At 44.0% G+C, this 13,590-nt stretch overlaps 1 protein-coding gene across 8 annotated transcripts in view; it reads left to right on the forward strand.

Moving 5' to 3' along the window:
* The window catches only part of LOC110975532 (signal peptide, CUB and EGF-like domain-containing protein 2), a 61,425-nt gene that overhangs the window by 22,007 nt on the left and 25,828 nt on the right, over nucleotides 1–13,590 (forward strand). For 7 of the 8 annotated variants that reach the window (XM_087130649.1, XM_087130646.1, XM_087130651.1 and 4 more), the window contains exons 3-6: nucleotides 10,442–10,564; nucleotides 11,920–12,042; nucleotides 12,453–12,575; nucleotides 13,404–13,529. In XM_087130649.1, coding sequence (XP_086986775.1) covers nucleotides 10,442–10,564; nucleotides 11,920–12,042; nucleotides 12,453–12,575; nucleotides 13,404–13,529 — 495 coding nt within the window. Of the gene's footprint in view, nucleotides 1–3,758; nucleotides 5,011–10,441; nucleotides 10,565–11,919; nucleotides 12,043–12,452; nucleotides 12,576–13,403; nucleotides 13,530–13,590 lie in introns of those variants that run through there. The other variant, XM_087130654.1, reaches the window with a different exon arrangement.

Here is a 13,590-nt window from a genome sequence, read left to right on the forward strand (position 1 = left end):
GCATTAATTCAGTTCGGTGTTTTCAACGCCGTGGAAATTGGGAATCGAAGCGTTTAGTCTCTCTCTCAGTTCAAGAGAGAGTGTCACTGGCTGTCGAAATGCAAATGATTTGGAGGTGGAACCGTCTGGAGGGGCGGCTTTGTGAATTGCGCGTGTCGAGTTTAGTTTCTGGAGGGGTCTTAGTCGCGCCTCGAGAGGAGACTGACTTGATGAAGAGGTCTGGATTGGCTAGATAAAAAGACCATTTGGCGTCGTGACCGCTGACAGTCATTGATGTGGTTGAGAAATCTTTGCTGGACGTAAATACAGGCATTTGCATGTATTTTCAGAGCACTTTTGCTTGGGAAATGTATGGAATAAAAAGACCATTTAGGTTTGTTCTCGTTTTGCCAGAAATAACTTGTATTTGTTTCTTTGTAACAATTAGAAGTGTTTGAACTACATAATGCCATCAAGTTGCGTTTTTGATGGTTGACGTTTAGTTGGTGTATTTTTAATGTAAGCATGAAAAGACAAATTGCTGTTTACCGAAGTTTGAAAAATCGGTCAATGGGGTTGGGAGGTGATAAGCAATGGAGCAGTGGGGTTTAGGGTGAGGGTGGATTTTGACGAGGCGAATTTGACGACACCGAAAGCTATGCAGCGAAATTTCGCTCAAGTTGAAATGTGTTCAACTTCTACGAATTCGCCACGCGAATCATTTCTAGATCTAAGGTTGCTTTCAGACCAACAATGAAGCGACCTCTAGTCGCACTGCGAAGTTGATAAACTTTGGTTAGAATCATTAGAAAACTTCGCTACTCCTTTTATTTTTTTCAAGTTATCAATGTTTCATCCTGTCTTCTTCCTGACTTCTACACTCTTTACAAATTATTTGTCTTTGAAGCAAAACAGACAGGTGGGTATATATCTAAAGACCATTGAACTAATACCATATTTGTGTGTAGATATCTTGCCCCACGATGGTTTGTTTTGGAGTCTCGGGTTTCGGGCTCTTGTCTGGTCAACACCGATGCTTATTCCTTCATTGTCGCCATGGCTTTGTGAGTGCCGGAGAAAAGTTGGCACCTCTGCGACATCTGCCCGGTCCTCTCCGGTCAATCGTAGAAAAACAATCGATGCTCAGAAGAGGATGCACTCCGGCGATGTCTGAAGACAAAATCAGAGATTATAGCAAAGGGGGGAAGCTCAAGTCCGCGGGGTTTTTTCCTTCTCCTCTCCTCTGCCTTTGCTCAGGGTTTTTTTTGTAAGTTCTACAGTCTGGACCGCGGCGTCTGTCTGGCTCGATGCTGAGCTACTTTACACCTGCCCTAGAACGGCTTCGGTGTAGACAGCGCGTTGATGCCCCGTAGTCTGGCTCCCCGCCCCCGACTCCATTCGCTCCGCGGAAACTACTTCTCTGCACTTGTTGTTATCATAACGATAAGCGGTCCTTTTCAGGAAAGAAGGGAAAAAAACGATGCCCCGGGCAAATTTTATTATGATATCCCGAGTATTGTGCGGTGGGCCTTTTTTCATAAATATGTATTTGGGCTATCTGTGACTTTGATCGAGTGTCGGCTGTTCAGATGGAAATTGACACGATCGGGTTTTTTTTTTAAAGTTTGGCTTATCTTCGCAGACGTGCTAATACCGCGGCTGCTTACCCAGCGCCTGATCTTGTTAGATCCACCGAGTCATCCTTCTAATCAAATAATTTCCCTGCTCTCTTCCGTCGATGAAATATCGTCTGGCGGACTTAAAGTTATGCGTGTCTTTCTCTCGCAATTGCTTCACTCTTTCAGAAAAAAAATGATGAAGATGGGCGCGATTGTTGGATTGTTACTTCTTAATCGATTTGTTGTTCGTTTGTTTGTTTGCTTGTTTATTTGTTTGCATGCTTGCTTTTGGGCTTACAGACAAAAGAAGACAACATTGTATCATAAGTTTTTATCCGGTAATGCTCTGAAAAAGCAAAAACGAAGAGGAAAAAATCGCTTCAACTTTCGTTTCCTTTGCTCCAGTTTGTAACTAACCAATATTGACCATCATCACCAAATTAGGATTCGCTGCTCAGTGTGTTGAAAAAAATCATTTGTTAGTAACGCTGTGTTTTTCCTTTGAAAATCAGGATAATTCCGTTTTGAAGTAAAAGGTCAGCCGTTGATGTGGAGAATGACTCCCACGATAACAGTACAAATGTTGAATGAAATGTAACTGACGACATTGAAAGCGGCAATTGCAGATTTGAGGAGAAAATCGTAACTATTAAAGAGGGGACTTGAAAAAGCGAGGACGATATCCGTAATGTCTGGGCTATCCAACAATTTGAGGAATTGTGGAAAAATTGTTCAGAGCAAATCCTATTATGTTTTTTTAATTTCATTTCCATCTTGCAAGGTACTAAGAATTCGGTTTTCTTAACATCACATCTTAGCTCTGAATGTCTGGGCAGAGCCAATGTCTGTCAAGGATCTCCCAATCTCATCAGATCACCACGATTCTGTAATTAAACGCGACCGGAAAATCGCCGCTTCACGCCGTCTGCGGCCCCCACGGCTGAACGATCGAGGCGTCAGTTGCGCAAAGCCGTCTCGATCCCGCGTTTCATGTGAACTAAAAAAAAAATAATTGCCGACGCTGCTGTCTCTGCGTTCACGCAGCGCTACATGAACGCCCCGTCTCTCTAATCCTGTCGATTTTATTTTGTGCCCGTGTGTGTGTTTTTGGTAAGTAGCCGAACCGTCTCACTTTCACAGTTGGTCTTTTTCTATCGGTTGGTGCAAGGCCCGCGGGCGAGCGGGCCCCTTTCGTTCTGCCGCGGGCTTGGCATTGGCTCACCGATATATGTTTTTTTCTGCAGCCGGGCTCGTTGGGTTTAGGGTTAATTGAATCACGACTAAGCAATAAGTAGGCGCCTCTTAACCGCGTATTAGCGGCTGCTACCATGCTGTCAAGGTTACTCCAGGCCAACCTGTCATTTCCAGTCTGGGCTCGGTGTTTTTCCTCCATGTAAAAGTGGCCATCCTTAACTTCCACAAAGTCACCTTTAAACTATTGTGTTTTCAAGTGTCCTTCCTCGTAAGCGTGATTGTTGTTTTTACTTGTAATTGTTAATTTAGCAGCTGTGTCTGGGTTTTGTTTTAACATAGATCTTTCTTTTAAACAAGATTTTTTAAGTGGACTCAAAAGTTTAGAAAACTTGCCAATTGGACATCAAGAATTACTTAAAATATCTGCCTCTTCTTAAGTCTTGAGTGTAATTTATATATATTTTTTTACAGCTTATGAGTTGTAGGGAGCTACAAATTATGACGAGATGCAATTGAGATCAGAAGCAAATTAAACGTGTTCTTGGACAAAGGAATCGATTCGGGCTCTTCCCGACTAGATGGTGATGATTTGGAAAAAATGACCGAAAGGAGCGCGATACAGCACTCATATCGATTAGCCACCCTTTAAAGTATAGTCGGTTGTGTTTTTCCTTTTTCCACATCACACCCAGCGGAAAAAAACACTTGGCAAGTGCCGCCCCGCCGCTAATGGGGGAAAATCGTCGGGGGGCGACCTCTGGTCCGCTCCCTCGCCTGCAGTGCCTCGGCTGGCGGGGGTCTGGTTTGTGTCTCGGCCCGGCGCACTTGGCTTCTTTCCTCTTGAGCTGCCTCGTTAACCCTGGCCAAGTCAACAGCTCAGTTTCACTTCGGCATTGCGAACGACCAGGTTTACAGGAGAAGAAGAGGTGGAACATCGGGCAGAGGGAACAAAATCTGAAATGATATTTTACCGGCGGGTCGTGCTTCAGCCAGAGCTTTGTTTACGGATGTATTATACGATCATTGCCCCAATAAATAGGAAGTGTTCCCGTTTCGAGCAGACATTGATAGCGCTGAGGCGGCGTGTGGTTTGCCGACTGGATTGAGTCATTGTGGCTTGCTGTAGCATGTATTTTTTCCTCTCACGTGAAAAAAGTAAACAGTAAGAACAGAGCTAACTCCAGGCTCTGAAAACTTTTTTCAGGCACGGGACGGGCCCTGTGGCGGTGAAGAAATTCACCGAAGCGCCGAAAGTGCTAGAGAAGGGGGGAGAAGATCTTGGTTGAGACAGACGGCTCCGCGGAGCCGTCTGATTGGACAAAAGGTGTTATCGGATCACGTGATCGGCAGGCGGGCTACAACAGCGGCAGGTGCTGCCCCGCGTCGGTTGATTGAGCTATATAGAGATGGGGAGGGAAAAAAAGAAGCAAGTCGAGAGTGAGAGCCCTTAATCGGGAACAATCACAAGTACTTAGCCAGAAGAAGAGTTCGCTCCGCCCACCCGAGCGAGTTAGCCGAGGAAGGAGGAGGGCGAAGTTCTGAACAGCATCATGGCCTAAATACGTCAAGGTGTCTGTGGATGTGTATACGGCGGGGTGTTTGCACACTGGAATGTCTGGTCGGAGCTGCCCGTGCAAGGATGTAGCCCCGGGTGTCGACTACCTCTTATCCCCCCTTCAGGGCCCAACCAGCCTATTTTGCAATTCAGCCCTTGTCACCACTGGTAGATTGTCTGGGTTGTTTCCAAAAGCAATAAAAGTTTCGCACCACGGCAAGTCCCCCCGTCTTTCGGCTGGCTCCGGTTGTCTTCATCGTCGGCAGGCTCGGTTGCTTCTTCCACACAGCTCGGTGGGTTCTTTTCCAAACCAGTCTCTCCGTCGTTGTCGTCGTCAGGAATCTTCCTGTGGACTTCGCCATTCTCGTCACCGCTCGTGGTCCGGATTCAGTGCCCTGGTCTTCCCACGCGGGCAGCCCCACCGGCCCGACATCGGCTTGCTTGGTACACTCCGGGATCACGGCCCGTCCAGCCCCTCGCGCCGCGTCCACATCAGCCGTAATTGAATAGGACATCCTTGGCGACGAGTGATCCTACTTCCTGGCGCGGCCGGCCACCACCAGGCCCCTCCCCAGCCAAGTTCCCCCAACATGAGACCTGTTTATTTGATTCTTCAGCTTTGTTTATTGCAATGTGTTCCGCCGATACTTAGCGACAAGACAGGTAAGTCATTAGCCGCCTTTGACACTTTACGGCCATCAATTACACCGGGAGTAGCCATGGCAACGCATTTCAGGTGCAACTCGCTTGCTTTTGTGGAGTCCGCCATTCCAAATGCTTTGCTACGCTGAACTAAGTATTTCCATGACAGTATTGACTAAGAGTTGGCTGTGAGCGAAATTGATTCCGTATCTGTTACTGAAACATGAGCACCCTAATTCCTATCGGTGACGCACTGTAATCCTTTGAAATCATTATCACTAAACCAGTCGTTTTTTTCATTCACGTATTGCGCGTCTATTTTAAAACCTGTTCACTTCACAGATAGGTACGCTGTGCTGTGCCTACGATCAAAATCGTCATTGGTCGACTTTTCCATCTGTCGACACTTTCTTGTTTTCTCCACTGTCAATTGGTATGAAGTTGTCTCGTGAATATACTAGTAATGTAACATATGTTGGCACCATAAATACAACTATCATTTGATGGACTTAATTCGACTCGAACTGTTTACTCAATCGTAATATGATTGGCGTGGTTTATATGGATTTATTTTCTAGGAAATTAAGAACAAGTGGTGTTTTTTTATTTGCTTGTGTTGAAGGTTTGTTTAGTTTCTTTATTTTTTGTGTTTTTTTTCCCGGTTCTTTTGTTTTTTTCCCCACAACGTTGTGGTCTTCGTTTGTGCTGTCTTTGAGAGTTAACAGCAACCCATCTTTGGGGACCAACCAAAGTCCATTATTCCGCAAGAAAGGCAGTTTCGATGAGCGGGAACGACACCCGGCATTCCATCGCGTCATGTTTGTCGGATTTGCCGTTCGCACGTTCATCTTTTCCCCCCGAGTCTCGTTCAGTCGTGCCTTCTGATAGGTGCTGTCTTCATCATTAAAGGAACGCACGGGCTCTTATCGACCAGTCAATGGACGATTTAATACCTAAGTGGTCGTGCCCCTTTAAGCCCTCTATTCACTTTAAGAACCAGCACTTCTGTGTCGACTCGAAGGGTATTTTCCAAAACCCAGCTTTGTGTCCGTCTCAACCTTCGTCTCTGAGACGGTTACCCGTTTGGGAGCTAACGGGTGTTCAAGTTTAATGGAAAAACTTTAATATTTGCGTCGCTGTCTTGTAGTTCGACATTTGTTGGCAGCTTTTTGACCTTTTACTGAGGTAACAACTTTCAAGTCATGGGGTTAAAATCAAGCAAAGCTAAGGGTGGAGAATTTCGCTCACAAAAAAGCTCATAAAAAAAAAACTACTGATAAATCAAGGCTCGCTCGAAATCTGAAGTCAGAGGTCAATGTTTACACGGTTTCCATGGTGATACAAATATTTTGTGACAAGGTGGTTTTGAATATACATGTAGAGTCATAATCATTTGTCGAAAGTGTCGACAACAGCCATCTTTAGGCATTTTCTTTGTAAAGATTTGGGGGCGTTGAGTGTACAGGCTCGAAAATAATACCACCAAGTAGGGGGCCTAATAAGTTTAACGGAGGCTTATACGTCGTTCCCAAGCACCCCCCCCCCAAGATAACATGGAATTCTTTGTTTTGGTAAATCGTCTTCGAAATACATCGCACTTACACCTGCTCTCACCTTTAGGTTCAGGCTGAAATAGTTATGGATAAAGGAAATAAGCCAATGTATTGCTAAATGCCATCGAGGCGCGGGCAAAAACTTCTCGGACAAGCCACCAGTTTATATATTCGCTAACGTATAGCCGCGATAGAATTAATAATTGGTCGATCACCGGTCGTGGGCGTATGACATAGCTCCGGGCGCTATACGCTTATATCACATGGGAGAATATAATGGGATTAAGTCTATTATGGGAAATATTCCAATGGGGAACGCAACGTGCAGGTGATGGATAAATGTGATTGAACTGTCACAATGCAGAAGACAATAACCCAGAGCTACACGTTTGATATTAAAACGCTGCAGATGTGCACAGGTGACGTAACAAAGTATGGAATGAGAGACTCGCATTGTATCCTGGGATACGCATCTGGCCACGGGTATGATAAAAAGGTTTCAATGTGTTATTGTATAAAGGTCTATAATACTGTACCATAACTGTATTTTACGCCAGATGCAAGTTCAGCATTATATTTTTTGCATGTTTCAGAGACCGAAATCTGTTTATAAAACTTGGGATGTGTCTCTGACTTCTCGTGAATTTGAATTCTAACTTCAATGCACGAGCACTGCTGGGAATTCTTATGGCGTCGGGTTGATTTGGAGCATAACGATGTAATAACAACATTGACCACTCGTAAAATAAATTGATTACGATAGTTATCGACCATTTGCAAAAGTAATTCTTGTTTGTGTGAAATTTTTCTCACTTCATTTTTGCAGTCCACGTTCCGATTAGTATCCTCTGGTTGCCTTGGAAAACTAGAGTGCCTGTATTTTAATCCACTTACCTAGAACCTTCTTGGCAATAAAATATCATTATGAAAAGAAACAACTGTAGCTGATAGAGTCCATGGGGACAAATATAAACTTAGGTCTACCCAGTCGTTGGTTAACTCAAGGGATGAGATTTTGCAGGATTTGTCCCAATTCAGGATTTGTGTCATCACGATTTTCCTGATTTGGTGTTTTTTCAAGCGATCTATTTTGAAATCGTGAAATTTCTGAGTTGACCTTTATAGTGTGTTTATGCATGACATTTGATATCGGACTTAAGAAGTGGATGTTTTAAAGAGCATCTCTAAGGAAAACATGTTTTCTCTGATTTTATCTGTTAAAATAAATAGGGAAGCATCCAAAATCGAACGCAGTGTCATTTGTCTTCAGAGCTCAACTATAACAAGCAAAAAAGTTGTTTTTCTGTTCATGCCAAGATGCGAATTCTGAATGTAGATTGCGTCATTCGGAGAAAACAGAATGGATAAATCTCGCCCATGTCAAACAATGCATTTACGTGTAGCTATTGTTTGGCATGCACAAAGGTTTATCCCGTAAGAACACAGGGCGAGGGTCCCCTTCGTTTTCTGTGTTTTCTCCGAATGACGCAATCTACATTCAGAGTTCGCATCTTGGCATGAACAGACAAAAGCCCTGAAGACAGTAAATACTGCGTTCGATTTAGAGGTGCTCTTTAAGGGATGCCTTTAAGCAAACATACACTCTACACTGCTGTTGCCATGGTGACAACCTTTGGTGATGATTTCGTGGATATTTCATTTTGTTCCGATCTCACCCTGTAACTTACTGGCCATGGCCATGATCAGCACTTTTTGGAAGGAAGAATTGTCCCAAAGCGTAGCATTTCATTATTGCGATCGACAATGACTTGTGTGCCAAATCCAAGTGAATTTGTCCTTCACTCAAAGAACAGTCACCTGCCCCGAGTTGAAGTGCACCCCCAAGCGGCAAAAGAAAGACAGGCGGTAGTCAGTTTTCCAAGCGGGTTCTCGCACGCAAGCTGCGTGTACGCAGAGACCATCAATTCGTTACGCGTATACTCGGCGTGCTCCGCGTCAAACGCGCCGTTGATCCCATGATAAACGCGCGCCTATGCGGCGAGTGCTAAAAAAACACACCCTCTTCTGTTCCGCCCAGAGTTGATAACATTCCTCACTTTCGAGCTGAACAGAAAAAATCCGTGGTGGTAATTCTGTTGGCCTGTCAAGGGGAGGATCCGTTGTAGGAATCCGAGGTGACATCCTTTGTTACCTTTTCAGAGTGTTTCTGCGCAAGTATGTGCAATGTGTGTTTCACGCACCTGGGCGGGGTCTCTTGTCCCCCCCGCAAAAAAGTAGGGGGTCACATCTGATGAGTGGAACCCCCTTGCGGGAGTTCCATTCACAAGTCGCTGACGGTGTCGACTTGTTTCCCGGCTAGACAAACCATTTGGACGGAACACTATAGCCGACCGACGTGACCCCCGCCGGCCGGTGAAAATTGAATTATTTGCTAAGTGTTTTGATCCGTCTGTCTTAAGTAACTCAATTTGCACGCGCGCTGCTGGACACAAATTAATACATACTTAAGTCGAGCTTGCTTCCCATTTCACTGAGTAAAAAAGCAACTTATACCCCGTTTACAATGACTTTGGATGTGCTCGCTTAAATCTAGCAACAAGTGAAAAATATATGCCTACATGTTTTATCTGCAAAATCCTAAAACAGTAACTTTTAAACCGTCTTACATTGGAAAAAACCACCTGGGTGAAACTGACTCATTTAGACGCGCTCACATTTAGAATGTATCGAAAGTTTCAGACAAATCGAGTGAAGAGTTTTTCATTTACAGTTGTCAGCGTTTCGTGATATCTCGGTTCATGAATTCACATCCAGCGTTAGTGAAAAAAAGACATAAGGTTTACCAACAACCCCTCTGCATCAGAACGGTATTGTGTTCCGCGAGAACTACGTGCTCGTCTTTGAAAATTGAAGTCGCACGGGGCCCAAGCCATCAGTCCACAAAGTCGTTAGGGCTCGAGACATAAACAAAATTCTTGCCTGCGGTATTTTAGATTGGAGAGCCAAGATGTCCTGCGATCGAAATAATAAAAGCGTGCCCCATGCGGACAACGAGGCATACGCGCTGCAGGGAAATATGACATCGCGAAAAACCGTAAAAAAAACGAAGTCACTGGGGAAAAAAAAATCAGCGCGACATCGCTGTCTTCTGCGTTTCAACCTGCACAAGTTTGACGGGCACGCAATGGCTTTCCCGCAACTTCCGGGAAATGTGCCAACAGTGAAAAGCAAAACAAACACTTATCGTGAAGCCTGCTTTCACAATAGCCAAAGTTCTTTCGACGGCAAGCTTCATCATCGTCGTCGTCGTCATCATCATCATCCTGGGTTGGAAGACATCCCAGAATTTGTGGGGAAAGCTTTTAATGGGCCTCCACATTTCTGGCACGAGCCGCGATGTCAGTTGGCGACCTTCCAAACCCCGTACAGTCATCTGTAAACTTTCTAACTCTAGCCCCGACTAGGCCGAGCGGCCTGGCCCTAATAAGGTTGTCTTTCCATGTCAGATCTGGGCTTTGTATTGTTGAAAACAATTCCCGGCCATGACGCTCACATTCTGAAGTTACAGTTTGACTGCTCGTGCACACTCGACACTGGCTAGGAGACTGTAGTTTCAGATTCTACAACTTAATGTTAGCAAATTATCAAAAGTAAGTTTTTGTGTCTATGGAAACCCAATACAAAAATAAAATCCCACCTCCATCTTCCCCCAAGTACGGAGCTTTTAAAGGGACACAGGTGACCCCCTCCAAAATTCCAAAAACTTCGTTCGCACGAAAACATCTTCCTTCGACTGAAAAGAATCTTTGTTCGAACGGAAAAAAAAACTTCGCTCGAACGAAGATTTTTTTCTCATCCAAGTCCCTTTAAAAGCTTTGTACCAAAGCCTTGACTTAAAGGTGTTTATTTTTTTTTTACGACCAATGCTACTTCTACAGAGGAAGATGAGTGTAATGATGGACGGCATACGTGTGAAGAGAACGCAGTCTGTACGCAGACCCGTCGCTCCTACAGGTGTGCATGCAAGAATGGATTCAACAGACAGGGCAGCTCATGTGTCGGTGAGTCGTTAGCCTGGTTTCCATATGGTCGTTTGTAACGCTGTCGGTCCGTAAGACGTCAAGACGCAGACAGTCGCGGAAGAGACGCGGTGCGACGTCATTCCACCCAAAAACATTAAACAAAATGGCGCGCGAATCTCTAACAATTTTCGCAAAAAAATCCTTTTTTAGGTGGCAATGGTACCTCTTGAAGCGAAACTGATACTCCAGTTTGATGTAGTTTGTTAATGGTCAGCTATTTTGTTGACGATTGGGGCTGCATGTGCTAGTAATAAGGAGAAAATGGACAAAATGAGTGGTACTAAGCGAGCGAAACATCGCGGTGCGCCTGTCATGCCAGCGTGCGTGTTTGTATAGGCCTACTCAGTGACTCAACGCAGACAGTCGACAAAGCTGAACCGGGCTCAACTTTGTCGATCTGTCTGGGGCTGGCTTGCGTTATCGACGACACTTCCGTTTGGCAGGTTTCCATTTGTCTGCGTTGCAGTTTGCGTCTTGATTGCGTTGCTTTCTGCGTGCCCTGGATTAGGAAAAAAAATGAAATGTCTTGCCATGTATCGTAGGAATCGAAGTGGAACAAAAAGGGGATAATCTTACAAAACTGGCATTTGAAAAATAAAGTGCAACTAGATACTGGAAATGTCACACTTTCTAAAGTGGCCCGCTGGTGAGTTTGTAGCCTCCTGTGGTGAATTCCACTCAGTGGCGAGGGGTGGTGGGAGAACCGATTTAAAAAAATACTTCATAGATAAGTAGGAAAGAAAGTAATCGGTATACTTATTTATCAAATATCAGCACCAAAACCCTTAAAAAACAATGCCACGAAATGAAACCAAGGATGTCGAGATCGTAAGTAAATCTTTTGATATTTTACCTCCCCCGACATCACCTTGAACGAACCTGAAACCGCACTCGCCTCTGAATATGCCCCCCCTTACACGCACCAAAAGCTGCACCGCTGATGCCACTCTCTGCATATTTATCTTTGACTACTGTGAATTTTTAGATTATTTTGACTGGGATTTATTCAGTTTGATTACGAGATCTCGTGCACACGTCTACTCATTGCCTTCATTAATATTTGTACTTTCTTCAACAAATCAAAGATAATGGGCTTTCAAGGATTTGACAAAAGAAATGAAATTATGACAAAATGCAATTGGAAAATTCAAGTTCAGGGTTTTAACTCCAGAAGCACACCATGGATAAAACTAATCATACAAAGTGTTTCACAGCCTGGTTGGTTTTCAATCCATACGTTGAGAAGGCACAAATATGGTTATCAAACAAGTTAATCAAGTAGGAAATAGACATGAAAAAGTTACAACTTTTTGCATATTTTTTTTTGGCAACAGATGTGGACGAATGCGGCAGTAAAAATGGCGGCTGCGTGCACACGTGCACCAACGTGCCGGGGAGTTACAACTGCGGATGTTTACCGGGCTTCATACTTCACCCGGAGGGAAAAGACTGCATCGGTACGACGCCATTTTTTTTTATCGCGTGATAGAACTGAACATGCTGGATTCAGGAGAACCTAGGAAATGTGTTCCTTCTTGAAAAAGTTGCCAACTTTTGATCGAGATGACCAAAACTATTCAGTCTCCCATATGAGTCTTATTAGATAGGCTTGCTGTTCAGTTGAATTTCGAAGTCCAAGATAATTTGTTTTACTGCTAAAACCTGTAATGTTTGCTAACCTTTCCCGCGCCAAATTCAGACCTCAGGGATTAGGCTACCATGTTGTATAATACATTTTGGGCATGTGATAGTGTAGAAACTACACTGTGTTAACTCAACACCACAGTTGGAATTGTATACAATATTGCTGGAACTGTGTCTTTCGTGTTTTACATTTTTTGGCTTATATTTGGTGATTGGTTTTCAGACCAGGATGAGTGCGCATCGGGTCAACATGGCTGCCAGCACGAATGCATCAACACGATAGGTAGTTACCAGTGCACTTGCCCACGGAACTACTTTTTGAACGCAGATGGGGTGACGTGCTCAGGTAAATGAGATAAGCCCCCAGTGGCATAACTTGGGGGGGGGTTGACTGCAAGGGAAACGTGACCCCCTCCCTAGGGGATGCTCTTTCCCCCGCCCAATGCCATGCCCCCTCCCCCAATTTGACATCTGTGAATAATTTCAGCTTTTAGGAATTCTTCGTAAAATACAATTTGCTCATCTTCAGGAAACACTCATAAGAGAATACAATAAAACCACCGCCTCAATGTCTACTTTGGGCCTACTTTATGGCACCTAAAAAAGAAAATTGTTGTAGGGCCTAGTGCTTGCTTAAAGGTCATAGTTATGGGCAGGTACAGGAGCCGATTTCCATGGGGCCCAATCTTTTTCAAATGGGTGACCCAAAAATATGGGGGAATCCTTTCTGTTTTACACCATTTAGTGATAAAGAGGAAATGAAATACCCCCAAGCATTATTCTCGATATATTAAAAAAAAACTTGCCTCTTGTTGGGAGTGGGTATTGCCCATCCCCCCATCTGCCAATGTTTACAGTTTGGAAATTAAGCAGTATTTTTGGATAATGGATTTCTTTTACATGATTGATTTCACATAAAACGCAGCAAAGATCTTGTTTGCATGCTTTCATAATTACTAAAATTTGTAAAAGTGCACTGCTTTGTTTCTGCCTTTCTCTTTTTTTCCAACTATAACCCTTGTTAAATTGTGTACCACTGTAACTTTTAGACTTTATTGATTACTAATCAGAATAAGTGTTACATTTTTAACGAGAGAAGTGAAGTTTTTTACCATGTTTTTGAAGACACAGTAGGAATCATTTTATCGACTTACCTTGCTCTTCTCTTTTGTAGATCACCCAGGCTGTGGGAATGCCAATCTTGGGTGTGGTCACTACTGTGTGGACATCGCTAATGACCACTCCATTTGCCAATGCCGGCCCGGCTTCATGCTCGCTGGTAACAAGAAGAATTGCATACGTAAGTAGATAAAGATTGAAAAAAAGATGGTCCTGTGTTTTGTCTTCAGGAGATGTGCGGG

This window comes from Acanthaster planci, linkage group LG20 (genome assembly GCF_054643075.1).
Source record: "Acanthaster planci isolate LZ-2023a linkage group LG20, COTS_SCS, whole genome shotgun sequence".
NCBI lineage: Eukaryota > Metazoa > Echinodermata > Asteroidea > Valvatida > Acanthasteridae > Acanthaster > Acanthaster planci.